The sequence below is a fragment of the Apium graveolens genome, chromosome 5 (assembly GCF_009905375.1).
Source record: "Apium graveolens cultivar Ventura chromosome 5, ASM990537v1, whole genome shotgun sequence".
NCBI classification, from domain to species: domain Eukaryota; kingdom Viridiplantae; phylum Streptophyta; class Magnoliopsida; order Apiales; family Apiaceae; genus Apium; species Apium graveolens.
The window spans coordinates 308,460,956-308,484,946 of record NC_133651.1 but is presented as its reverse complement, the minus strand read 5'-3'; the positions used below and the strand labels follow the sequence as shown (position 1 = coordinate 308,484,946).

At 34.6% G+C, this 23,991-nt stretch overlaps 1 protein-coding gene and 1 long non-coding RNA gene across 2 annotated transcripts; both read left to right on the top strand.

Moving 5' to 3' along the window:
- Window positions 1-9,777: 9,777 nt before the first annotated feature.
- On the top strand, window positions 9,778-10,317 carry LOC141661204 (uncharacterized). The gene has a single exon (XM_074468190.1). The coding sequence runs from the start codon at window positions 9,778-9,780 to the stop codon at window positions 10,315-10,317; it is 540 nt and encodes a 179-aa protein (XP_074324291.1).
- A 9,719-nt stretch (window positions 10,318-20,036) lies between these two features.
- Window positions 20,037-23,448, top strand: LOC141724696 (uncharacterized). Its single transcript, XR_012576856.1, has 5 exons — window positions 20,037-20,140; window positions 20,621-20,681; window positions 22,124-22,154; window positions 22,980-23,033; window positions 23,270-23,448. It is a non-coding gene; the product is annotated as an uncharacterized LOC141724696 (long non-coding RNA).
- Window positions 23,449-23,991: the final 543 nt, after the last annotated feature.

Here is a 23,991-nt window from a genome sequence, read left to right as displayed (position 1 = left end):
TTTTGACTTTAGTTAAAACTTAGTTTTACATAATGTATGTAAATTAATTTATAAATTATATATATATTACTATTATATAAAAGACAAAACATTGAAAGTTTTTTTATGGTACCTGTTTATAGTACATTGTTGTGGAACAAAAACCTGAGTGTGTTAGTATTCAATGCTAGGGTTGGTGAGCTTCGAGGTTTAATGGTCGCTCTTGCGTTCAGGACTATCGATCCTTGCAAGATGCATACGCATCTATGTGTTGTAGAGAATCAAGCCAAAAACGTAGTTCTAGGTTGAGGGGTAGAGCCCTTTATATAGAGGTGAGTCCAGTGTTAGACTTTTGTTGGGAGACTTGGTTGATAAGTCTCCAACTTAGATGGTGATTATGAGTCCTATTGAGGAAGGAGCTCTAGAACCTTCTGTGTAGGACTTTGAGTCTGTTTAGACCATATGTCTCTACTCTTTCAGCCGTATTGAGCCTAGTCCTTGAACAATTTATGTTCTTGGACCTTGACGACCTGAGCTGGTGGGCCTTGCCTAAATGGGCTGTCTTGATCTTACTACGAGCTTGGACCAGACATGTCTATACTGGACTTCAGACAAGAAGCCCAAGTGTAATTAATGCGACATTAAATGTGTCTTTAGGATGTATTTTCTATCCATATCATTAGCCCCCCAACTTCCATGAATACTGCTCGAGTTTTCGTGGAAGTTGTAATGGTCTATTCGCGACTCGGGGTACTTTCGGCCATTCTTGGGTATCGGCCCTTCATGGGTATCGGCCCTTCATTGGTATCGGCCCTTCATGTGTGTCAGCCTTTCATGGGTATCGTAGTTTTATTGTAAAGTGTGGAGCAACCTACATATTTACAACGACTTATTAGTGCAAGTACACACACTTAAGGCCTTTGCACAGGCTATTTGGATAGTGTTTAACACTAAACGGCCCTATCCGGGGCTAAAAACCGAGCGTTTATCACCCCTTAACCTTCGACAAGGTTAATTATAAGGTGAAAGCTGCTAACTATCCCTAATCTGGGTAATCGGCCCTAATATGGGCTAATTTCCATGCACAAGTCACTAATTAGGCTTAAAAGAGCCTAATTTTAAGCTAGAATGCACTAATTGGCCTTAATAGAGGCTAATCGGCCCTAATCGGGGCTAATTAAGACTAATCAGTATGTATAAGACACTAATTATCCCTAATTCATACTAATTATAAGAGTGACTGGGTTAAACGACCATAATCTGGGCTAATTTCACACAAAAATCACTAATTCCCCATAATTTGGGTTAATTACGCCTAATATACACTAATTAGCCCTAATCTAGGCTTAATTTCACTAAACGGCCCTAATCTGGCCTTAATCTTAAAACCTTAAAATTTAAAAAATTTCAAAACTTTTCTGATTTTTTTTTCATTTTTTTCGAAATTTTTCAAAAGGGGTTACCGGGGTTGTGCAGAACCACTTGTAGCAGGACTCTACAGGAGGCTCTGCTCGGCCTCATGCCCTCAAATGTGGGCTACTCGCCACTTTGAGGAGAACCTCCTGGTCGGCCTTTTGGTGGTTGCCCAGGGGTTTCCTGCCCCTAACTTTTTTTTTGAACTTCTCACTAAGAGTTCACGGTTTCTACATACCTTTTCAATGCCTTTGCTTCTGCGTGGTTGCCCATGGAATTAACTTCATGGTTGCCTTTAAGTTCCGCAGGGCTCTGTTACGACTGTTTCGGTGAACGTTCTGTACTCATCCTAACGACGTTATGTACTCGTTCTTGCTGAATGTTCTGTGTTCCTATTGAACTTGTATATATAGAAAATCGTATACTCCCATCGAATTTGGTCCAAAAACTCCTTCGTAGGATGTTCTAGTACTCCAACAAGCTCGTTTTCCGTGGACGTTCCAATCTTCCACAAAATTGGTTTTGCTGAGAGTTATGGTTTTCGAGAATTTCCTAAGACTCTCAAGAGGGTCTCCGGAACAACTTTTGAAGGCCTCATGGTTCTCCTACAGGAGTTTCTGGTGCGGCCAAAAGGCCTCACTTGAGGGCTGGTCGGCTGGCAGTGCCCCGGGGGCAGAGTTGTGGCAGTCATGGCTCTCCTACAAGGCTTCTGGTCGGCCAAAGAGGCCTCACTTGAGGGCTGGTCGGCTGGTAGTGTCCCGGGGGAAAGTTGTGGCCGTCCATGGATCTCCTACAAAGGCTTCTGTCGCCATACGCCCCCTATTTTTGTGCTAGTCGGCCAGGAGTACTCTGCACATAAGTTGGGGTCGTCACGGCTCTCCTATAGAGGCTTCTAGTCAGCCATATGCCCCCCATTGTGGGACTGGTCGGCCGGGAGTTGCCCCGCACATAAGTTGTGGCCATCACGGCTCTCCTACAGAGGCTTCTGGTCGGCCTATATGCCCCCATTTGTGGGCTGGTCGGCCGAGAGTGCCCCACACGTAAGTTGTGCCCTTCATGGACTCTGATACGGAGGCTCCTGGTTGGCCAAAATGCCCTCAATTTATTGGCTGTTCGGCCAGAGCTTCCCCGCATGCAAATGATGGCCGTCACGGGCTCTGATACGGAGGCTCCTGGTAGGCTAAAAGGCCTCAGTTTGTTGGCTGGTTGGCCGGAGCTTCCTGTATGCAAATTATGGCCATTATGGCTTTGATATGGAGGAGAACGTTTTGTTCTCGTACTCGTGAGTTCAGCTGAAGAGATAATCTTGTCTTAATTTTCACTAATTTTCTAATCATGTGATTAACATAATTGTCCTTAGTTAAGACTAATGAATTATATTTGGTTCAGCCAGGCTTTTTTTTGGAAGACTGATACGAATAAGCGATGCCATGCATCGCTTTTCTCGTTTATTATGTCGTCCTTCTTGCCTTTCTATCGCTCTTCTTCATCATTTCCGGTGTTATTTTAGGGAGGTACCTGCTAGCGCGAATCAGGCAGACTTACGACCTGATGTAGCAGGTGACCTTTTTTCTATAAAAGAAGATGATAAGTGCTCATTTTTATTCACAACCTTCATTCCTTACCTTCTCAAATTCTCAAACTCTCTCAAGCTTGTATCTTTCTCCAAGCTCTTCAAGAATGTGTGGCGGACAAGGTCCTAGCAAGTCCTCTTTTCTCAAAAGGAAGCTCTACACAAGAGGGCCACTCTCCGCTCCCTCCAAGGTATAGCTCATATTTCCCCCTTCTCAATTGACCGTTGTTAAAACAGTCTGAAGAGTATGTTAGATGAGAGGGCAGACGAGTACCCTAGTACCGTCCATTTCGACGCGTTTCTTCACAGAAGTATGCTCCGTGAGAAGGATGTCGAGGAGATTAAGTCGATTTACTCCTGGCCCGACTGCTTAAGGTTTCGTAAAGCTAAGCCAAGTGAGAGGGCTTGTAACCTTTGCCACCAAAGGCTATTTCTATTCAAGGCGGCCCTTAAGTCCGGGCTAAGGTTTCCCCTGCACCCTTTCATTCTGAGACTTCTAGCTAAACTCAAGATTCATCCATGCCAGCTCTACCTAATGAGTGGTCTTTTATAATTTGATTCATAGTGTGATGTCTTGACTTAGGCATCCCCTTAAGTGTGACGATGTTCCGTATTATCTTCATGATGAAGCCTTCTCCTTTGAATCAGCCTGTCTGGGTTGTGATACAACACAGAGCCCACATTCCTCATATGTTGAACACCAGTTTTCTCAATGACTTCAACCACAAAGGAAACAAGAAGTTTGTGGTCGTTGGGCGGAAGGATGGAGACTGGGGGGCATACTTCAGACGTGACTTTAGCAGCCCAGTTGATAGTTCTCACTTAATTCTCAACCTTTCTGATGCCGAGCTTCTAGCCAGAGATCTACTCACTAAAGATGATGGGGTAACCCCTTATTGGGAGTTCATAACAGAAGTCAAGCTTGTGGAGCTGGCCTTAGTTCCCTCTCTATTGAGGTTATTTATCTTTGTTTTTCCTTAACTTTGTGCAAGTTTGTTTTAATATCTGCTTTCTTTTCTTCTTATTTCAGCTGTAGAGGCTCTCGATGCCAAAGCCAAGCCGAGCGATGCTGTTACGGGCAAGATGGCCAGAGATGCAAATAAAAAGGCCAACCATATTCTAAGGTTCCAGCATTCCTTGAGGCGTTGGGATCTGGTCAGAAGAGAACCAAAGATTTTGACGGGAGTGCCAGGACCCCTTTTGAGCCGGGATGGGGTATCTCTTCCAGCGACTCCGTATTCGGCATCCCGGGCCTTGCCCCTTGAGTGGTCGAGGAACTGAATCACTCCTCCTGACCTCCTATTCATCTCTTCTGGTGAGAAGCTTCTTGAGGCCGAGATGTTGGGGCTCACGCCCTCTATCAGGTAAATTTTTATTTAAGTTTTCCTTTTTTTAGAACTTGGAAAGTATTATAGGAATCACTCCTTGGGGGCTCGGCCCTTCATACTTAAACTTTTTTATAACTATACTCATACTTTCTTTGTCAGGCCAATGCCTACTTCGTTGCGTCCTCTACTCAGGCTGTCAAGATGAGAGGCGACTATGCTGCACTGCAGACTTCCATGAACAAAATGACTGTCTCCGTGGGGGAGTGGGAATCCAAGGCTCATGAAGTGGAGGGAAAGCTCGCCGTTATGGAGAGGAAATATGCTAGCTCGGAGGAGAAGAGGAAGAAGGAATGGAAAGACCTCAAGGGAGCTTATCACAGATCCTCTAGGTTCACCAAAATGATGGACGAACATGATGATGAGATGCGTCTTGTTAACATGGCCATGGGTTGGAATATGGGAATCAAAGACGCTCAAGGCGTATGGACGATGTGGTTGATCCAAGCCTTCTATCTTGCCCCTGGAAACTACCTACCATGGATCTATCCGTACAAGCTTCTGGATCTGTGCCCTCGACTCCTCGTATGAGGTCTCAATCGAGTTCTAGTCACGGGGGTTCCGGTTCCGGTTCTAAGGGTAAGGCCCCCTCGGGTAGCCCTAACTCAGAGCAGCCCTTCATGGGAAGATTGCGGAGCCGATTCCAGGGAGTAGTGGTTCTTCTTCTGAGGAAGGCTCGGATGTCGAGGGGGAGGATTCTTCTGATGAGTGAATAACGTGGCCTTGCATGGCCTTGATTGCTATACGTGGCTTTTATTTTCAGAACTCATTGATTTGAACCTTATTGGTCTATAACTTATTGGTCCTTCGGGACTCTAACTTATGATCCTTTGGGATCTTTTATCTATGCACTTCGTTTAATTTCATTTCATACTTATCTTTTATTTTCGGCATTTGGTCCTTCAGGATTTGCATTCTTTATATGCTCGTACTTAATAAATTGGTAGACAAGATGATAGAAATAAACTTGCATAGATAATATCTCTAAGAAATGGGTTCAACCCTTACATAAGATGGTTTCGTCGACCTTATTTATAAACTTAATACTAAGTACTAGGGAACCTGTAGTGAATGTCCTAAACATAATAAACCTTCAGGTTTGAAGCATGCCAAGTGCGAGGCACTTCATCACCATTCATGGTCTCTAACTTGTATGATCCTCGTCCCAGTGTCTTCCTGACCTTATAAGGTCCTTCCCAGTTGGGGGCTAGCTTTCCTCCCTACCCTACTCCAGATGCCTCAATCTTCCTCAAAACCATATCTCCCTGTTGAAAGAACCTTTCTTAAACCCGTCTATTGTAATAAAGGGAGGCTCTTCGTTGATGCTCTGCATTGTAGGCATTGGCCTCATCCCTGACCTCGTTAATTATTTATATACCGTAGTCGTAGTAGCACTGACAATCATACATATATATTTTTACTCAACAGAGCATCAGTCATGGATGTGACATAAAAATAATTCATATATCGCAAAGACTAACTACTGATATTCAGAAGTTTTTTCCAAGAATATGAAGATAAATTTGTTATAATATCATCATTCAAATTATTTTGATGTTTCTTTCAATTATGATTATAATATTTATTTTTATTGTAACTTGATAACATTGTATATTATTTTTATAAAATTAAATATTTTCAATTTGATGAATTTTTTTAAATATTAGTTGAACTTGTTAATCCTTCAAAATATCGACTAATATTATTATTTTTAGTTAGATAGCATAACATGGATTAAATCAAATAGTAGAATACATTATAGTGTTAACCTTTTTCAAATAATTGAAAATAGTTGTACAATATTTTCCAACACTAAATATTTTTTTTGAAATTTATTATTGCTAATTTTAAATATTTTTTTTTCAAAATATTGATTTCTATAATTTTTCAAGTTTCTTATTTATATATATATGAGTTAAGTTCTATTGAGTCTTTGTTTTGGTTGAGTATGGGAGTCCATATATGTTCTGCAAGTAAAATAGTACAATTTTTTTTGTAAAATGTATTATAATGTGAACCATGTTCTACAAATATCACTATTTTAATAAATATCTTGCAAATCTTATATATTTGACAGGTTGAACATTGTAGAACATATGATTTTATAAAATATGATCAGTTTGAAGAACATACATATTCACGTTGTAAAAAAAGTAAATATTCAAGTTGCTGAACATTAATGATGTAACACACGTTTACGTTATGTAGTTTATTATTTTAGTTTTTAAATTATTGGAAACATAAAACATGAACCATTAGATTGGATTGTAATATAAAGTTAGGATTTTGGACTCGAGAACTCCAAAAAAGGGACTTTATGTATATGATTATTTATAATAACCATATCAAATTGAATAATATAAATTTAAATATTGGGTCAAGTTCCAGATGTAAATATTATAAAACCAGCCAGTTAGTAATTATGATACATAATATCAATTGACTTGATCGTATAAAGACCTCAAAAATATTAATTTTATTAATATAAGATATTATAAAATTTATCCTTATTGGTAAGATATTCTCGTCAAACTCGTAATTTAAATTTATTAAACATAGATAGTGATGATGTATTTTCGGCTTATCATATAGTCAAATTTCGAGTATTTTTCAAAATGGGTAAAATTCTGATTTTGAAGTTAGTAATTTTGATACATATTATCAATTAAATTGCTTTTATAAAAATCTCAAAGATATTAATTTTTACCAACATAAGATATCACAAAAATTTTCTTTGTTGGTAAGATAGTCTAGTCGAACTCGTAATTTAAATTAAACCCAGCTAGTGACGTGATATTTACAGGCACGTCATTTAGTCAAATTTCGAGTATTTTTTAAAAAATTGGTCAAGTTCTAATTTTGAATTCGAAATAAATCGAAATACGCTAATTATAACTTAACTAAATATGTAGTACACATATACAATATTTATATAAGTGTATCTCTTTTTAACATATAAAAAAATTTAATTATATGTACAATTTATTTTTTATTAAAAATATATTTAAAAAATGTATAAGACATAATTTTCAAATTAAAAATTGTATAATAAATAAGGGAATGATCCGTTTATATACTATGCTTAATTTTATATCTCAAATTCAATTGTTCAAAACTAATTCCACAAATATTTTAGTAATCATGTTTAAAGTTAAATAAATTGTCGCTATTTACTGACACTGACATATTATGTATATGATAAAAAACTTAACTAATAGTGTGGTGTGGTGTTAAGTTGATATGGTTGTGAATGTAAAGACTCGGGTTCAATTCTTCCCAACAACCTTTAAATTTGGTTGGTAGTCGGTCTGGTCACCGTAATTATAATAATATTTTAAATAAAATACTCTCATAAATAGATAAATATTCATAACAAGTTATAACATGTCTAATGATTTTGGTTAATACAAATAATATATTAAATTCACCCGGCCGGGCTAAACAAAATTATAGTATTGATCCAAAAAACTACATTTAGTTAGTTGAATTTGAATAAGCGGGCTAAAATAAAATAATAAATATTATTGATCCCGCTAAAAACATTATATTATGGATCAGACTATAACAAAATATACATTGAAAGGAAATTCGTAGGGTCGATATAATATCATCAAATTAAAGCAAAATAATCCATAATATTCGTTCGGTCTAAAATAAAATAATAATCATCCCGAGCTAGAGTAAAATTAAATAAAACAGTAAGTGTAATTAACTGGATTTGGTTGATATAACGGGTCTTAAGCTAATATAATTTTTTGTCATTAACACATAAAATTTTATCATTGATTCGGGTTTAAACATATTAAGCTAACATAAATGTGAATATAGTTGGTTGAATTTGGTCGACTAATGACAATTCGTATACTACTGATCTCATATAAAATTTATCTTTTAATTAAATATAATATTTTTTCATAAAAACACCTATAAATATCAATAAAAATATAAATTTCAATCATTACATTATTTTTTAAAACTATAGTATCACTAACTTATACACCTATGTGTATGTTAAAAAGTATAATGAAATCATATTATTAAAATTTTAAATAAATAAGTTTCGTAACTTAAATTTTTTACTTCAAATTGAATTCAAAAAATTATATAATATTAAAAATAATCCGTATATCGCACGGGTTTTAGGCCGGTATTAAGAATTCGTAAAAATCCAAATTAAAAAATAAAATTCTAAAATCCAAATTGAACAAATCTGAAATTTCAAAATCTAAAAAGTAATTGAAAATCCTGATTTATATTGCTCAATATATTCTGGTTGAATAATGTTTTAAAATAAATTCTTAATAATGTTTGAATAAATAAATTGATTGTTGTTTTTTCAAAGTAAGTTATTACATGATGGTTTCGTTTGCTTGGGTAATTACAAATTTATATTTGATTGTTACAGCATAGGAAAAAGAAATTGTTGGAATTGGGACACTGTCAAGGGAGATGACGGTTGTTAGCAAGAGTGTACTTGTGCATAATTGGGGTTTGTTACGATTACTTTAAGATACAGGAAGAATATTATGATTAGGAGCTTATTTTGTACTGATCAAGATTCTATTAAGTCCTAGCTATCCTAATGGAGGTTATGCTTTAGTTTAAAGAAGTATAGTTTGGAAGTTATACTTTAGTTTAAAGATGTATCCCTGACGCACAAACAGTTTGGGGTTTGAAGGCACTATATGGACCGTAGATAAAAGGCATTAGAGTCTACGATATCATAGTTACTTTTATGTGTTTTCTTTGTTCCTTATATCTAATAGCTAGTGTCGTCCAATGCAGTATGTATGGGTTGCAAATACGTTATCTTATTAGAGGATTTACATAGAGATTAAACTGGAGCATAGTCTATATTTCAATGCTCTTTGTTCTGTCTTACCTATGATCAAGAGGGTGTCATACCTAAAAATAGAGTAACACTCTATGGACATATCTAAACCAAAAACAAAGACGTGGCTAGAAATTCAGGAATAAGTAAAGGTTTGTGATTATTGGACTGATTGGTGCCTCCTAATTTTGATAATACTCTTTCATTGATTGTTATATTGATGTAATATTAGTACTGTTACATTTTTTTCTTCCTTTCGAACACTTGAACTGTTTCTTCATACGAATTAACTATGGATGAAATTCCTATGTGCATAATGTTAGAAGTAATGTGTTTTTAAAGACGTAGTTATCCTATATAAATCTGCTTTTAATATCCAGGAAAATGAAACACTTCTTTCCCGTGGTGGTTATGTAACTCAACAGCCACAACCTTGTAGTATATAAGGTTGTTATCTAATGAAATATCACATACTCTTCCAGTACCTTTTTTTCTCTTATATAATTCATGATATGTTTAACAAATTGGTATCAGAGCTAGATTCGATTAGAAACTGGGCGTAAAGAACAGCAGTAGGCGGAAATAACACGTCAACAATGGCTGCAACAAATCAAGGTGTGAATATTCAACAACCTACAATGCCCATTTTTAATGGTGAAAACTATGATTATTGGAGTTTGAAGATGAAAACACTTTTCCAATCTCAAGACTTGTGGGATTTAGTGAAAAGTGGATATGATGAATCAGCAAATTTAACAAATGCTCAGAAGGAGGCCTTAAAGGAGACTAAAAAGAAAGATGCAAAAGCCCTCTTCTTTATTCAACAAGCTATATCAGAGAGCTTGTTTCCCAGAATTATGAGGGTTGCAACGGCAAAAGAAGCTTGGGAAGTTTTGCAAGAAGAATTCCAAGGAAATTCCAAGGTAAGATCTATTAAGCTACAATCCCTCAGGAGAGATTTTGAGAACTTGAAGATGAATGAGTCTGAAAGTTTGAAGGATTATTATTCAAAAATAAATGAAATTGTCAATCAAATGGCTTTGTACGGTGAAGTGGTTACCGATAAGAAAGTTGTTGAAAAAATTCTGATTAGCTTGACTGATAAATATGATGCTATGGTGTCCATTATTGAATAAACCAAAGATATTAACACATTAAAATCTGGTGAGTTGATGGCATCATTACAGTCCCATGAACAAAGATTGATGAGACACTCCGAAAAATCCATTGAAAGTGCTTTGCAATGTAAGCTCAACTTAAACAAAAAGGAATCACCGTCTCAGAGTTATAATGGAGGAGTATCATCAAGAGGTGGAATGTTCAATAGAGGAAGAGGAAGAGGCCAAAGAGGAAGAGGAAAAAGTAATTATAACAGATATTTAGGTGATGCAAGTCAATCAAACAAGTGTGAAATATGCAAACGAAGTAGCCATACAGAGAAGGATTGCTGGTTCAAAGGGAAGCCTCAATGTCATCATTGTAAGAAATTTGGACATTTGCAAAAAGATTGCAGGTTCAAAAATCAGCAGCAAGTGAATGTATCTGAAGAAAAAGAAGTTGGATATGCAGTCTTTTATGCAAATTGTCAGGTCACAAATGAGAAAAGTAGCACTACTTGGTTATTGGACAGCGGATGTAGCAATCACATGACCGGAGACAACACAATATTTACAAAGATTGATAAAAGTATTACCGTTGAAGTGAAAATGGTAAATGGCATATTGGTTCAGGCAAGAGGCAAAGGTACGATATGTATTCAAACAAAAGATGGCATACGATACATTAATGATGTTTTATTAGTCCCTGATTTAGATCAGAATCTACTTAGTGTCGGTCAGCTCATAGAAAATGGATATGCTGCTTATTTTGAGAATGGTACTTGCACAATTTTTGACAAAAATAAAGGCAGAAAATTGGTTACAAAAATACAGATGAAAAGGGGCAGAAGTTTTCAGCTAATGTTCAATTATGATGCTGATTTGGCCTTAAAAGCACACCTGAAAGATGAATCCTTGCTTTGGCATAAAAGGCTTGGACACATACATTCTCAAGGGCTGAAGGAACTGAAAAATATGGTGTATGGGCTGCCTCAAGTTGAAGATAATAATGAAGTGTGTGAAGGTTGTACCATGGGAAAGCACCATAGAAATTCTTTTCCAAAAGGAGGATCGTGGAGAGCTGGGGGACTGCTGGAGCTTGTTCACACTGACAGTGTGTGGACCAATGAGGACTCCTTCACTTGCTGAAAATAGGTACTTTGTTTTATTTATTGATGATTACTCAAGAATGGCGTGGGTTTATTTTATGAAATATAAGTCTGAGGCCTTTAGCATTTTCAAAAAATTCAAGAAATTTGTAGAAAAACAAAGTGGTTGTTACATAAAAGTTTTGAGAAGTGATAAGAGTAAAGAATATACCTCTAGAGAGTTTGATAAATTTTGTGAAGATGAAGGAATTGATAGACAACTCATGGTTGGTTACTCACCTCAACAAAATGGAGTTTCTGAAAGAAAGAACCAAACTGTAGTGAATATGGCCAAATCAATGTTAAAGGAGAAAGGGTTGCCAAATTCATTCTGGGCTAAAGTAATTCATACTGCTGTGTACTTAATTAACAGATGTCCAACTAAGGCAGTTAAAGAAATGACTCCATTAGAAGCATGGTGCAGAAAGAAGCCTTCGGTAAGCCATTTAAAGATATTTGGTTGCATTTGCTATGCACATATTCCGAAAGAAAAAAGACATAAACTGGAAGACACGAGTGAAAAATGCATTCTTCTTGGTTACAGCTCAAAATCAAAAGGATATAGGTTGTATAGTTTAAAGAAGAAATCAATAATCATAAGTAGAGATGTGTTGTTTGATGAAGGAGCTAGCTGGAATTGGGAGAAAGAAGCATGTCAAAATCAAACTATTACATTTGAAGCAGAAGCTCAAAATGAAGACAAAAATAATGATCAGTCATCACCAGCATCATCACCATCTGATCCATCTTCACCTACTGATCCATCATCACCTTCAAGTGATAGTGCAAGATCGTCAAGTTCAGGAAGTACTCCGCTGAAAATGAGGTCTCTTGCTGATATTTATGAGTCGTGTAATTTTTGCATGATTGAACCAACGAGTTTTGAGGAGACAATTAGAGAAGATGTTTGGAAGAAGGCAATGGAAGAGGAGTTTCACATGATTGAAAAAAATAAGACATGGCAACTCGTTGAAAGATCGAAAAATAAAGAGGTTGTGGGTGTGAAGTGGATTTATAGAATAAAGCACAAGTCAGATGGTTCTTGGTTAAAAAATAAAGCGCGTCTAGTGGCCAAAGGATATTCACAACATAAAGGAGTTGATTACCTCGAAACATTTACACCAGTAGCTCGAAAAGACACAATCAGAACCCTCATTGCTCTTGCAGCTCAAAAAGGATGGAAATTATATCAACTTGACGTGAAATCAGCCTTCTTGAATGGAGATTTAGAAGAGGAAATCTATGTAGATCAACCAGATGGTTTTGTCATTAAAGGACAAGAAGGAAAAGTTTACAAGTTGAAAAAGGCGTTACTTTGACGCTTCCAGTTTGCTATATACTAAGATATGGTTACTTTTCAATATGGTTACTTTTCATTCATCATGTACTGAATTTTGTTTGTTTGGAATTTGTAGTGGTTGGCCAAGACTCGATCGTGTTACAGCATTGAACAGCTAGATGAAGTTCGCATTGACGCCCTGCAGTTCATCTAAGAGCATATCTGATCAATTCTTGTACTCAAGGTCTTTTCTTTTGCGTAGTCGTACATTTGGTAATTTAGACGGTTTTGTGTAGTAAGAATATAAGTGTATGAATGCTGGGGTTGGTGTATAGGTTTGCAAATGCTGGGGGTTGTACATTTGGTAATGTAGATTCTGTAGTTTTTGAATGATTGATGCAGATGATGGGGTTGGTGTTGGTGATTTTTGGATGATTGATGCAGATGATGGGGTTGGTGTTGGTGGTTTTTGGATGATTGAATGGTTAAATGTATGAATGATTGACTGGTTGGATTTGTATGGATGCTTGTTATTCCAATATTTTAGTTTTGGTTATGTAGTAAAGGACATCAGTTTTATTTATAACAAATGTCTATTAGTAACGAGTACATCACTTTTTTAGAAAATTAGTGATGTAAAATTTTACACAATTTGGTCTATAAACTTCTTACACCTCACTTTCAATTAAGAAAAGCTGATGTCAAAGAAGATAATGTACATCACTTTAAGGTAAAAATATGATGTCAAAGAAATCCAGGTTCAAGTCTAAATGAAACATAGCAATCACTTTGTTTAAGATAAAACTGATGTCAAGTGACATTATAAACATCACTTTTAACCAAACAAAACCGATGTAAAAAATTGCAATGTACATCAGTTTCAGACAAACAACTGATGTGAAAGACTAACATGTTCAAGTCTAAATGATACATATACATCACTTCATTGTAGAAAAAACTGATGTCTATACGCTAAATTAGACATCACCTTTCATTAAAGAAACATATGTTTAATATGCCATTTTACATCACCTCTGTCAAAATTATCGATGTTTTTGTGACAAAAAACATAGCTCAATATATGTTTAATATGTTTTAATAGGTGTAATTTAGTTATTAAATAATTTTGTTATAGCATTTTTTGTAAAAAATCATCACATAGACATCAATATTTTTCACTAAAATGGATGTTTTTGTGATAAAAAACATAGCTCATGATATGTTTAACATGTTTAATTAGGTGTAATTTAGTTATTAAATAATTTATTTATAGCATTTTATGTAAATAATCAACACATAGACATCTATTTTTAACTAAAATCGATGTCTGATCGAGTATAGACATCGAGTATCCACCGATGTCTAGAATAGACATCACCGACATCAACATCGGTTATGAAACAACATAGACATCGGTCAAAAAGCGATGTCTATGGACTTTTTTCTTGTAGTGAAGAGACATAATTCCAAAATAATATGATATTGTACATTCTAGGCCGAACCTACGCAGATTTGTTTTTGGATTTATATGGCTTCTCCATAAAAAAGAGAATATTCTGTAATATTCTTGATGTAGTACTTTGGTTGACACATACCCCCATCCCAAATTATCCCCGTAAACCAATAACTACAAATACCTTGGTCTTTTTCCCAGAATCTATTTGTTGGCATCATGTACTACTGATATTTCTACAGAATCTGTTGTGTGTACACGATTAGGAAGACTTTTAATACAAGGCAACCAATGAAAAAACCAGCTTCAATGAAGGATGATGACTACACGAACCGCTGTAAGAGAAGGAACCAACTTTAATGAAGGATGAAAAATGGAATCTATTAGATAGCCAGGCTCTGGGGTTGTCAGACTGACTTTGGTGAAAAACATTGCTTAAAATATCATCAAGGAAACGACAACTTATGGTTTGATCAAGGTTTTGTCCAATATGTTTGAGAAGCCATCTGCTTCAAATAAGGGGTATTTGAATCACTTGTTAGTTGCCATAAGATTGAATGAAGACGATCCTGTTGCTGACCATATGAACGAATTTAATTCTATCCTAGCAAGATTGACATCAGTGGATATTAAATTCCATGATGAAATATAAGACTTGTTGTTTGCATCCTCATTACAGACAGTTGGTCAGGTTTTGTCACTACTATAAGTAATTTATCCAGGAGCGGTAAGATGACTTTTCATGGAGTTCGAGATTCGATTCTTGGAAAAGATATTTGTAGAAGAAACTCAGGAGAGTCGTGAGGTTCCTTGTTAATGGCTGAGAGTAGAGAAAGAAAGTTCATAATGGGGCAGGATAAGGGCGTAGCAGATTAAAGTCACAGAAGAGAGGACAAACCAAAGATCGCAAGGATATTGTTTGTTGGAATTGTTAGAAGAAGGGTCACTTCAGGAATTAGTGCACAACTCATGCGATCCTAAAGGAAAGAGTAAAGAGGATAATTCATCTAACATAGTTGAAGAAGTGGTGGATGATGATGCTTTGATTTGTTGTATTAAATGTTCCGTTGAATCATGGTTATGGATTCAGGTGCATCATTCCATACTACCCTTGCAAGGATTTAATGTTAAATTTCAAATTTCAAAATTTTGGTAAAGTCTGTCTTACTGATGACAAGACTTTAGATATTGTGGGCATGGGAGATATTAATCTCAAAACCTCTTTGAGAACTAGCTGGATATTGAAAGATATAAGGTACACCCCTAGAGTGAAGAAGATGTTGCTATTTGTAGTCAGTTAGATAAGGAAGGGTATCGAGTTACTATCGGAGTCAAACAGTGGAATGTTATAAAGAGAAATCTAGTTATTGCTCGTGGAGAGAAAAAAAGGACTTTGTACATTGTTGAAGAATCCATCTATGAAGCAAATATAGATGCTGATGAAATTGGGTCTTTAAGTTTATGGTACAAAAGGCCTAGTTATATGAGTGAAAAGGGTATGAAGTTGTTAACTTCGAAGGGGGATATTCCAGAGTTGAAGAATATGGAAATTGGGTTCTGCGAGCCATGGTTTCTTGGAAAGAAGAAATGTGTTACTTTTACAAAATCAGGGAGGACCCTTAAGACGAAGAAGTTAGAGCTAGTTCATACATATGTATATGGTCCAACAACAGTTGCGTTGTTGGATAAATCTCTCTACTATGTCACTATTATTAACGATTTCACTAAAAAATATGGGTTTATTTCTTGAAGAATAAATCAGATGTGTTTTCTACTTTCAAGAAGTGGAAGACTGAAGTTGAAAATCTGACCGGTTTGAAGGTGAAGAGTTTGATGTCAGATAATGGTGGTGAATACAGTAGTAATGAGTATAAAAGCTATTGCATAGAATTTGGGATTAGAATGATTAAAAATATTCTAGAGACACCACAACAGAATGGTGTTACAGAGTGCATGAATAGAACCTTGAATGAGAGGGCCAATAGTATGAGATTACATGCAGGATTGCCAAAGATGTTTTAGGAAGATGCAGTTAAAATAGAAGCGTATCTCATAAATAGAGGACCTTGAAGTCCTTTGGGGTTCAAGATACCTGAAGAAGAGTGGCAGGAAAAGAAGGCACACTTGCGAGTTTTTAGTTATGTTTCTTATGTGTGTGTAAATTATGACATGGATAAACTTGATCTGAAAAGAAAAGAAGTGTATCTTCATTGGTTATGGCTCAGATAACATGGATTACTCTTTTTGGGATGAACTGACGAAGAAGATCGTTTGAAGTAGAGATGTTACTTTTAGTGAGAAAGCAGTGTTTATAATCTTATAGAAGATTATGAGTTTATAAAGGACCAACCTAAGAAATTGAAAGTAGTGCTTGAAGATATTAAAGAAATAGATCTGCATGCATGAAATAGTGGGAGTTCGGAGAATGTCCATGACAGGGTTCCAGTTACCCGACAGACTGAGGTAAGAAAATCTAGGAGAATTGTGAGGCCACCACAAAGATATTCTCCTCCAGTATATTATATGTTATTGAAGAGGATAGAGAGCCTCAGTGTTATTCAGAGGTAGTACAGGTGGATGATTCAGTTTGGTGGAAATCAGCCATGGATGAAGAGATGAGTTCTCTTGAGAAGAATGAGACATGGTCTTTAACAGAGTTACCAACAGCGAAGAAGGCTTTACATAATAAGTCGGTGTTCAAGATCAAAAAAGAACATGATGGCATCAAAAGATACAAGGTGAGGTTAGTAGTCAAGGGCTATCAACGAAAAAAGGGTAATGACTATATTAATATATTTTCCCCGGTTATTAAGATGACTACAGTTAGAATTATGCTAAGTATTGCGGCTGTAGAGGAGTTACATCTAGAGCAACTGGATTTTAAGATTGTGTTCTTACATGGTGATCTTGAGGACATCTACATGGTTCATTTAGAGGGATTTCAGGTAGTTAGGAAAGAAAAACTTATTTGCGAGCTTATAAAAAGCTTGTATGGTTTAAAGCAAGCACCAAGACAACGGTACTTGAAGTTTGACAGCTTTATGATGTGTTTTTTAATGTTTTCGGTCTGGGTTCCAGAATGGGTACATGAGGAGTGCTATGGACCATTGTTGTTACTTTAAACAGTTTAATTTATCTTATATCATATTGTTGTTATATGTTGATGGCATGTTGATAACAAGATCAAACATGAGGAAAATCAACAGGCTAAAGAGACAGATCTCTGAGGAGTTTGAGATGAAGGATATGGGTGCAGAAAAACAGATACTTGGTATGAACATCATAAGTGATAGACCTGAAGGTACTTTGAAATTATCTCAGAAGAAAGATGTTGAGAAATTGTTGTAAATATTCAGTGTCCAGGATGCGAAGACAATAAGTACATCATTGGTGAGTTACTTTAATCTCATGAAGAAGCAATCACCTAAAATGGATGAAGAAATAAAAGATATGGCTAAAGTTCCCCATGAGTCTGCAGTTGGCAATTTGATGTATGTTATAGTGTGTACAAGACCATACATTGCTCATGCAGTGGGAGTCGTTAGTAGGTTTTTGTCTAATCCAGGAAGAGAGCATTGGGAAGCAGTCAAGTGGTTGTTACGCTACCTGAAAGGCACATCCAAGGTTGTATTATATTTCAGTAAGAAAAATCTTATCTTTGAAGGATTCCCTGATGCAAATTTGGGTGGATGTTTGGATACAAGAAAAAGTACAATGGGTTATATTTTTACTTTGGGTGGCACCGCAGTTAGTTGGATGTCTCGATTTCAAAAGAGTGTTGCTCTTTCAACCACTGAAGCAGAATATATGGCTAAACTCTTATGTACTGATTCAAACGGGCGCTCCGGAAGAGTGCTGCCCTGATCTCTGAAGCTAGCAAGGAGATGATTTGGTTGAACAATTTTCTGGAGGAGTTGGGCAGGAAACAGGCAGATAGTCAGAGTGCTATTCATCTTGTGAAGAATCTTGTGAGTGCTATTCATCTTATGAAGAATCTTGTGATTCATGCTAGGATGAAGCATATTCAGCTAGATATCACTTTGCAAGAGAGTTGATAAGCAATGATACTTTGTCCCTAAAGAAAATCCTTGGTTCAAAAGATCTTGCAGATATGTTGACTTAGGTGGTAACCAATGAAAAGTTGAAGCTTTGCGTAACTTCAACTGGCCTTAAAAATTGATTGATGAGAAGGCGCTGCACTAGTTAGAATTATTGATTGGAGTATAGATAATACTATATTCACAAGAGTGAAGTGAAGATGTTAGACTCCAAATGGGAAATTGTTGGGTTTGTGGAGTCTATTAATTAAGTCCATGAAAATGGACTATTTAGATTCAGATTCAGCTTAGATTATGGATTAGTTTACTTTTCAGATATGGAGCATTATTTGATTTAGGACCAGTTTCTTCTCTTATAAATACTAATGTAATTGTAAAATCATAACATAACGAATTGTGAGAGATCAATACAAAGCTTGTGGAGTAGGAATTTCTGAACCACATAAATCTTTGTCTTATGTGATTTTCGTTTATTTTCTTATTCTTATTTATTCAACTTGGGTTTTGCTTTCGTTGTAGAACAATAAATAATTGTAGGCCTGTTTATTGTAGGATGAGATAATTTTGACAATAAGAAAAGTGTGTATCGGAGTAAAGAAAGAGAAAGGAATATTTAATTTTTATAGGGTAAAGAGTGTTAAGTGCATCAAAAGTGAAAATAATTTTTTTTCCATATTTTGAAGAATAAATTTTATTTTCTCTACACTAATAAAACCTAAAAAAATAGGGCCCTTGTAAGTTTGAGCCCAAGCCCTTGGTCACTACTATCCTATGACCGGACTTGCTTATAAATTTTAAAGTTTATTTTTACAGTTTGGTTTTCCTTTCTTCTATTTCATTTTATCATAAATTTTAATGCTTTATTTGATAATTCCTTAATGCATTAACAATATGATGATAAGTTACATGTTGTTTAACATATAAATATTAACAATTTTCCAATATTAAGAACATAACTTCTACTTACATAGAACCAAAATATAAATTCCTTTTAAGCTAATACTTATATTAAATCTAATTAGCGAATATACTCTTAAGATACAATATTGTGAAATCTAAATAGATTGCTAAAGTTAATTAATCTAATACATTCAAAGTAAAAGAGAATGGCTAGAGACGTTCATTTGAATATGATATTCACATAAAAATATATTAATTCCGACCCGATTAGTTCCTTTAACCATAATCGAGTTTAACCTTGATTAGTTAACAGCCGTCAGATATACATAATATCAACCAATCTGATCCGTTGATATAGGATGATATTTATATATATATATTTATCACATCATGTATTCATTTTAGGGTTTTACACCCCCTTACCGCCGCTCTCTTGTTCATATATCTTATCAAACCATCTCTTTCTTTGGCTTAATCTCTTGATTTCTTCTGCAAATATTTATAAAATTTAACTAGTTTATACATCCAAGAGGCTGGTTAGATAGTTGTTTATGTGTATTTATGTCAAATCGCGAGATATATAATCACTTCCCTTTTCCATTCAAACAATCAGGTTTGCAAAACTGCTCTCTAGAAGTTTATCATATTTTACGAATACTTTCAATCCCCTCCATATAAGAAATCTCATTTTCCATTCTTTACATTATCCCTCGGTACACATCCGACTATCTCCGTCTTGGTATGTATCTCAAAATTTTACAATCTATTTAAATCGAAATATGTGTTGAAGTATTAATTATGTACAAATGTAAGTATTTCTTCATCAGTTGATTATATCCAACATAACACAACATTATACCAACAAGAATCTAAAAACATTATGTCACCATGTTATGTTCTTTTTTATTTATACGTGATTTAATATTTTTTACTGGTTTGCGATTTTTTACAGATCTTCAATATTCCGTGACCCCAATATTTTCATGCAAATTGAATTGCATCATGACTTTTCTCAAGTTCAAAGGTAAGCTATATTTAAATTTCTTAATTTGGATGATAAATGTATAGATAAATTTTGATTGCCTCGGTTAGGTGTAATTGAAACCAAATTTCTGAATTTATCTTTTTATCAAACCGAAAAGGATTTAGTTCACATTTATTTTGCTCCTAAATAAAAAATGAATCCATATTCGAACTTAGTCGAAAATTTGAATATTTATTTATACATAGCATATTATTTCTTTTGTTCGATTTCTAATTCATTTTCAAATATCCATCAACCGTGTCAAGTGACTTAATGATATCAATTTTGGATATTGGTGTAACGAGATTTGGATCAACCTTACGTGATTACTGAACATGATCCTTACCCCAATTTGATATGAGTTTTCTCCCCAAAATACACATAACATAGTAAATATTCAGTATTCCAGCATGATTTAAAAATCTTTATTGCTCAAGTGACCAATACATATTTACTTATATGTTTATGAATTATTTGCAGTAAACAATGAAGTAAATGCTCCAGAAAAGATGGATGTCTCTGCACCATGGTTTACCTATCGGTAATACTCCTTCATATATATTTTTCATTTATGCCAAAATTTTCAACACTACACTTTAGATGTTTTTATTATGTTGCTCTTATATGTACCCTTACATGTACCCTCGTATGTACACGCTACCAATTCCATGCCAATATATTGAACCTGAATTATTACAAATAGAGTTGGCTATAAATGTGTAAATGGTGAACAAACCGGCCTGATAACGACATGGTTTATTAGGAACTCGAACTCGAATATAAGAATGTGTGGGTTAAGCTAACGAGCTCAGGCCGAGCTATTAGCATGTGTGGCTTGAGCTCGGCACGAGATCATTAGACTTGAACTTGGCTAGTTAAATCTAAAAAAATTGACATATATCCCGATTATTAATATTTTAAGTTTAAAATTACACTTAAATATGTAATCCATAAATCATTTGAGAATAATAAATTCAAATTTAAGCTTTTTCAGTTGTGTTGAAAGTGATAATTATAGTGGTTCTAGTGGGCGGGTTTGAACTTTTTTTAGATAATAAATGTTATTTTTCACAAGCTGTTCGTTAACGACACAAATATGTATTGGCTTATTTTCATTTGATGAAAGATCGTGTATGGCTCTATTATTTTAGAAACTTGAGGTTGATACATATTTTTGCGGTAGCTCATCTTGGCTTGTTAAGAATAATATTAAACTAAGAAACAATTATAAATTAATTAAGAATATGCTTTATTTTCATTTTTATTGACAAGAGATAATTGATCAATGTAATCCTTTCATTATGTTTTCTACTCGTGAAAATACTCCAATAGACAAGCCACCGAATTAGATAATTACTTCAGGGAGACAAGAAGATAGTGAACAAGATGACGGTTGGGTGGATCATTATAATGAGAAAAGGAATGATGTTAGTTATATATACACAATTATTCTATATTTTTTGGACAATATTTTCTATATAATTTTGCCCAATATAAAAATTGACCAAAAATTTGCATTAGGACGAATAGAAATGAATTATGACGAAATGTCACTCTTGCATTTCTTGAATGCTGAAAAAAATATTTCTCAAACTTGTTTCTTGATCCTTTACTAAACAATGCGGGAGAATGGAAGATGCCAAGTACGACAAAACAAATTTAAAAAAAATTCATGTTTAAATAAAAGTAAAAAAACAAAATTTAAAACTCCCTTAGTAAACTGAAGTTAGGATTGATTGCTAGATCAAGTTCGTAGAAATAAACAACAAAAAAGAATCTAGGGGTACCTTTAATTGATCTTTATACTAAAAATAAATAAGTGTGATAGTATAAGGAAGACATATATGTGTCAAAGTCGTAATATGTAGCTAGCTATTAGGGAACATTATATGGAAATGCAAACTTCATATTTTCATGTTCTTGTTACCTTCTGCTACTAGTAAAAAATGTTTGTGTCCTCTGATTTCCCTTTCAATCATTCAGGAAAGCATGGGGTTTTCGGACATGATCAATGGTGAGTACGCCATCATGCACACACATGCACACACATACGTACCCATATGACATGTTGTATTGCAAAAATTATTAGTAATAATAAACATTGGTCATATCTCTTAGGAAATATGTTGTTATCATGGTTGGCTTTCCTTCTGAAATTTATTTTATAAATCCCTACTTAGATTTCACATGTGCTCTGTAATTGTCATAACATAATTGTGGTTGCCAAATTTCTTGAACACGTTTTTAACTTAATACACAAAATATCAGATTCAAATATTCCAACACATAATACAAATTACATAAAAGCTGAGACAAAATTGAAAAGTAAAAAATATTGTAACCAACTTGTAGTATTGATTATATATTTTTCATGTGCTGCCTCCGTCCATTAAAGAAAATTAGAAAAAATCATAAATTTATATCAATGTGCCTATAAATTCTGAATTTATAGTCACGTGTTAGACTTTCTTGCCAATATGAAGATAGAAAAATTATTTAGAATGGTTGGTAGTTTATCCAGATTAAAGGATCAACTAAAAAGGTAGTTTATCCAGATTAAAGGATCAACTAAAAAGGTACTGTTATTACTTAACTAACAACGATCTTTTAGTAGGGATCTTACAACACTATATATATTATTAGGATTCTAAATCTCAAATCCTGGATGAGACGGGAGTGTTAAAAAAAATAGTAAGATTTGACGGAATATACATGTGTACGTGACTACATACATATAAATGTAACCCCTCTGTTCTCATTCTTGCATAGCCATCAAGCACTCCATTTCTTTCTTTTTGTTTGCTTCATATTTTAATTCTCTGCTCATATTTTATTTCAGGCACTTGAAGCTTTGCTAAATATAGTTCGGTTCCTGAGGTTTCTTTTTTGTCAGGTATTGTAAAAACACAAAACACAATCACATTTATCTCCTGTACATGCACTTCAGAACAAATCTCTCTCTCTCTCTCCCGCTCTCTCTCTCCTTCTCTCTCTCTCTCTCTCCCTCTCTCCCTCTCTCTCACTCTCCCTTAATAGTACTCTTTATGAAATACATGTGCTTTATGTATGAGCTTCTGCAACTGATCGATCAAATTTGAAATTTAATTAGGATGGTTGATGTTGTTACAGGAACTAATTTCGGAATATTAGTCTGCTACTACCATCAAGCTCATTGATGCCTACCACTTCCAAGTTCACTCTGCAAATTCTTTGTGATTGTTTAACCCTCATGTCTTCAGGTTGCAACTTGTACATATATATGTCAACTTTTTTTCAACAATTTGGTTTTCTTTACATATGTTTAGTTTTATCAAGAATTGTGATGATTGATAATGCCTATGTTGATCACATTCTAGAGTTATTAAACATAGAAAATATTACCAGTTTCCCAATATTAACTATGTAACTTCTACTTATTGAACCAATTCCTTATTGAAAAACTCATTACAATCTACATGTATGTAAGTGTCTTGTTAATTAATGGTTAATATCAATAAGCAAAGCAAACTACCTTGGTAGAGAAAGATGCTATAATTGTTTAGCCCCATATGATATAATCATATATAATGTATTTAAGCAATTCTAGTGTTAAAAGTTTTCTATTAATTTTTTTTGAACCAATATGACACCATTGATTTTATTCTCATGACAGTTTAAAAAAAAAGTTATGCCAAAATTCATTTATAGACAAAAAAATTACATGAAATATTTCCACCACATCACTACAACAAAATAGGCCAATTACGACGGCCATCATGAAAAATTATAGTTTTAAAATTTCAATGCTAAAATGATTTTAAATTGAACCCTAAATATAAGTTATAAATTATATGTACTATTATTAACATGAT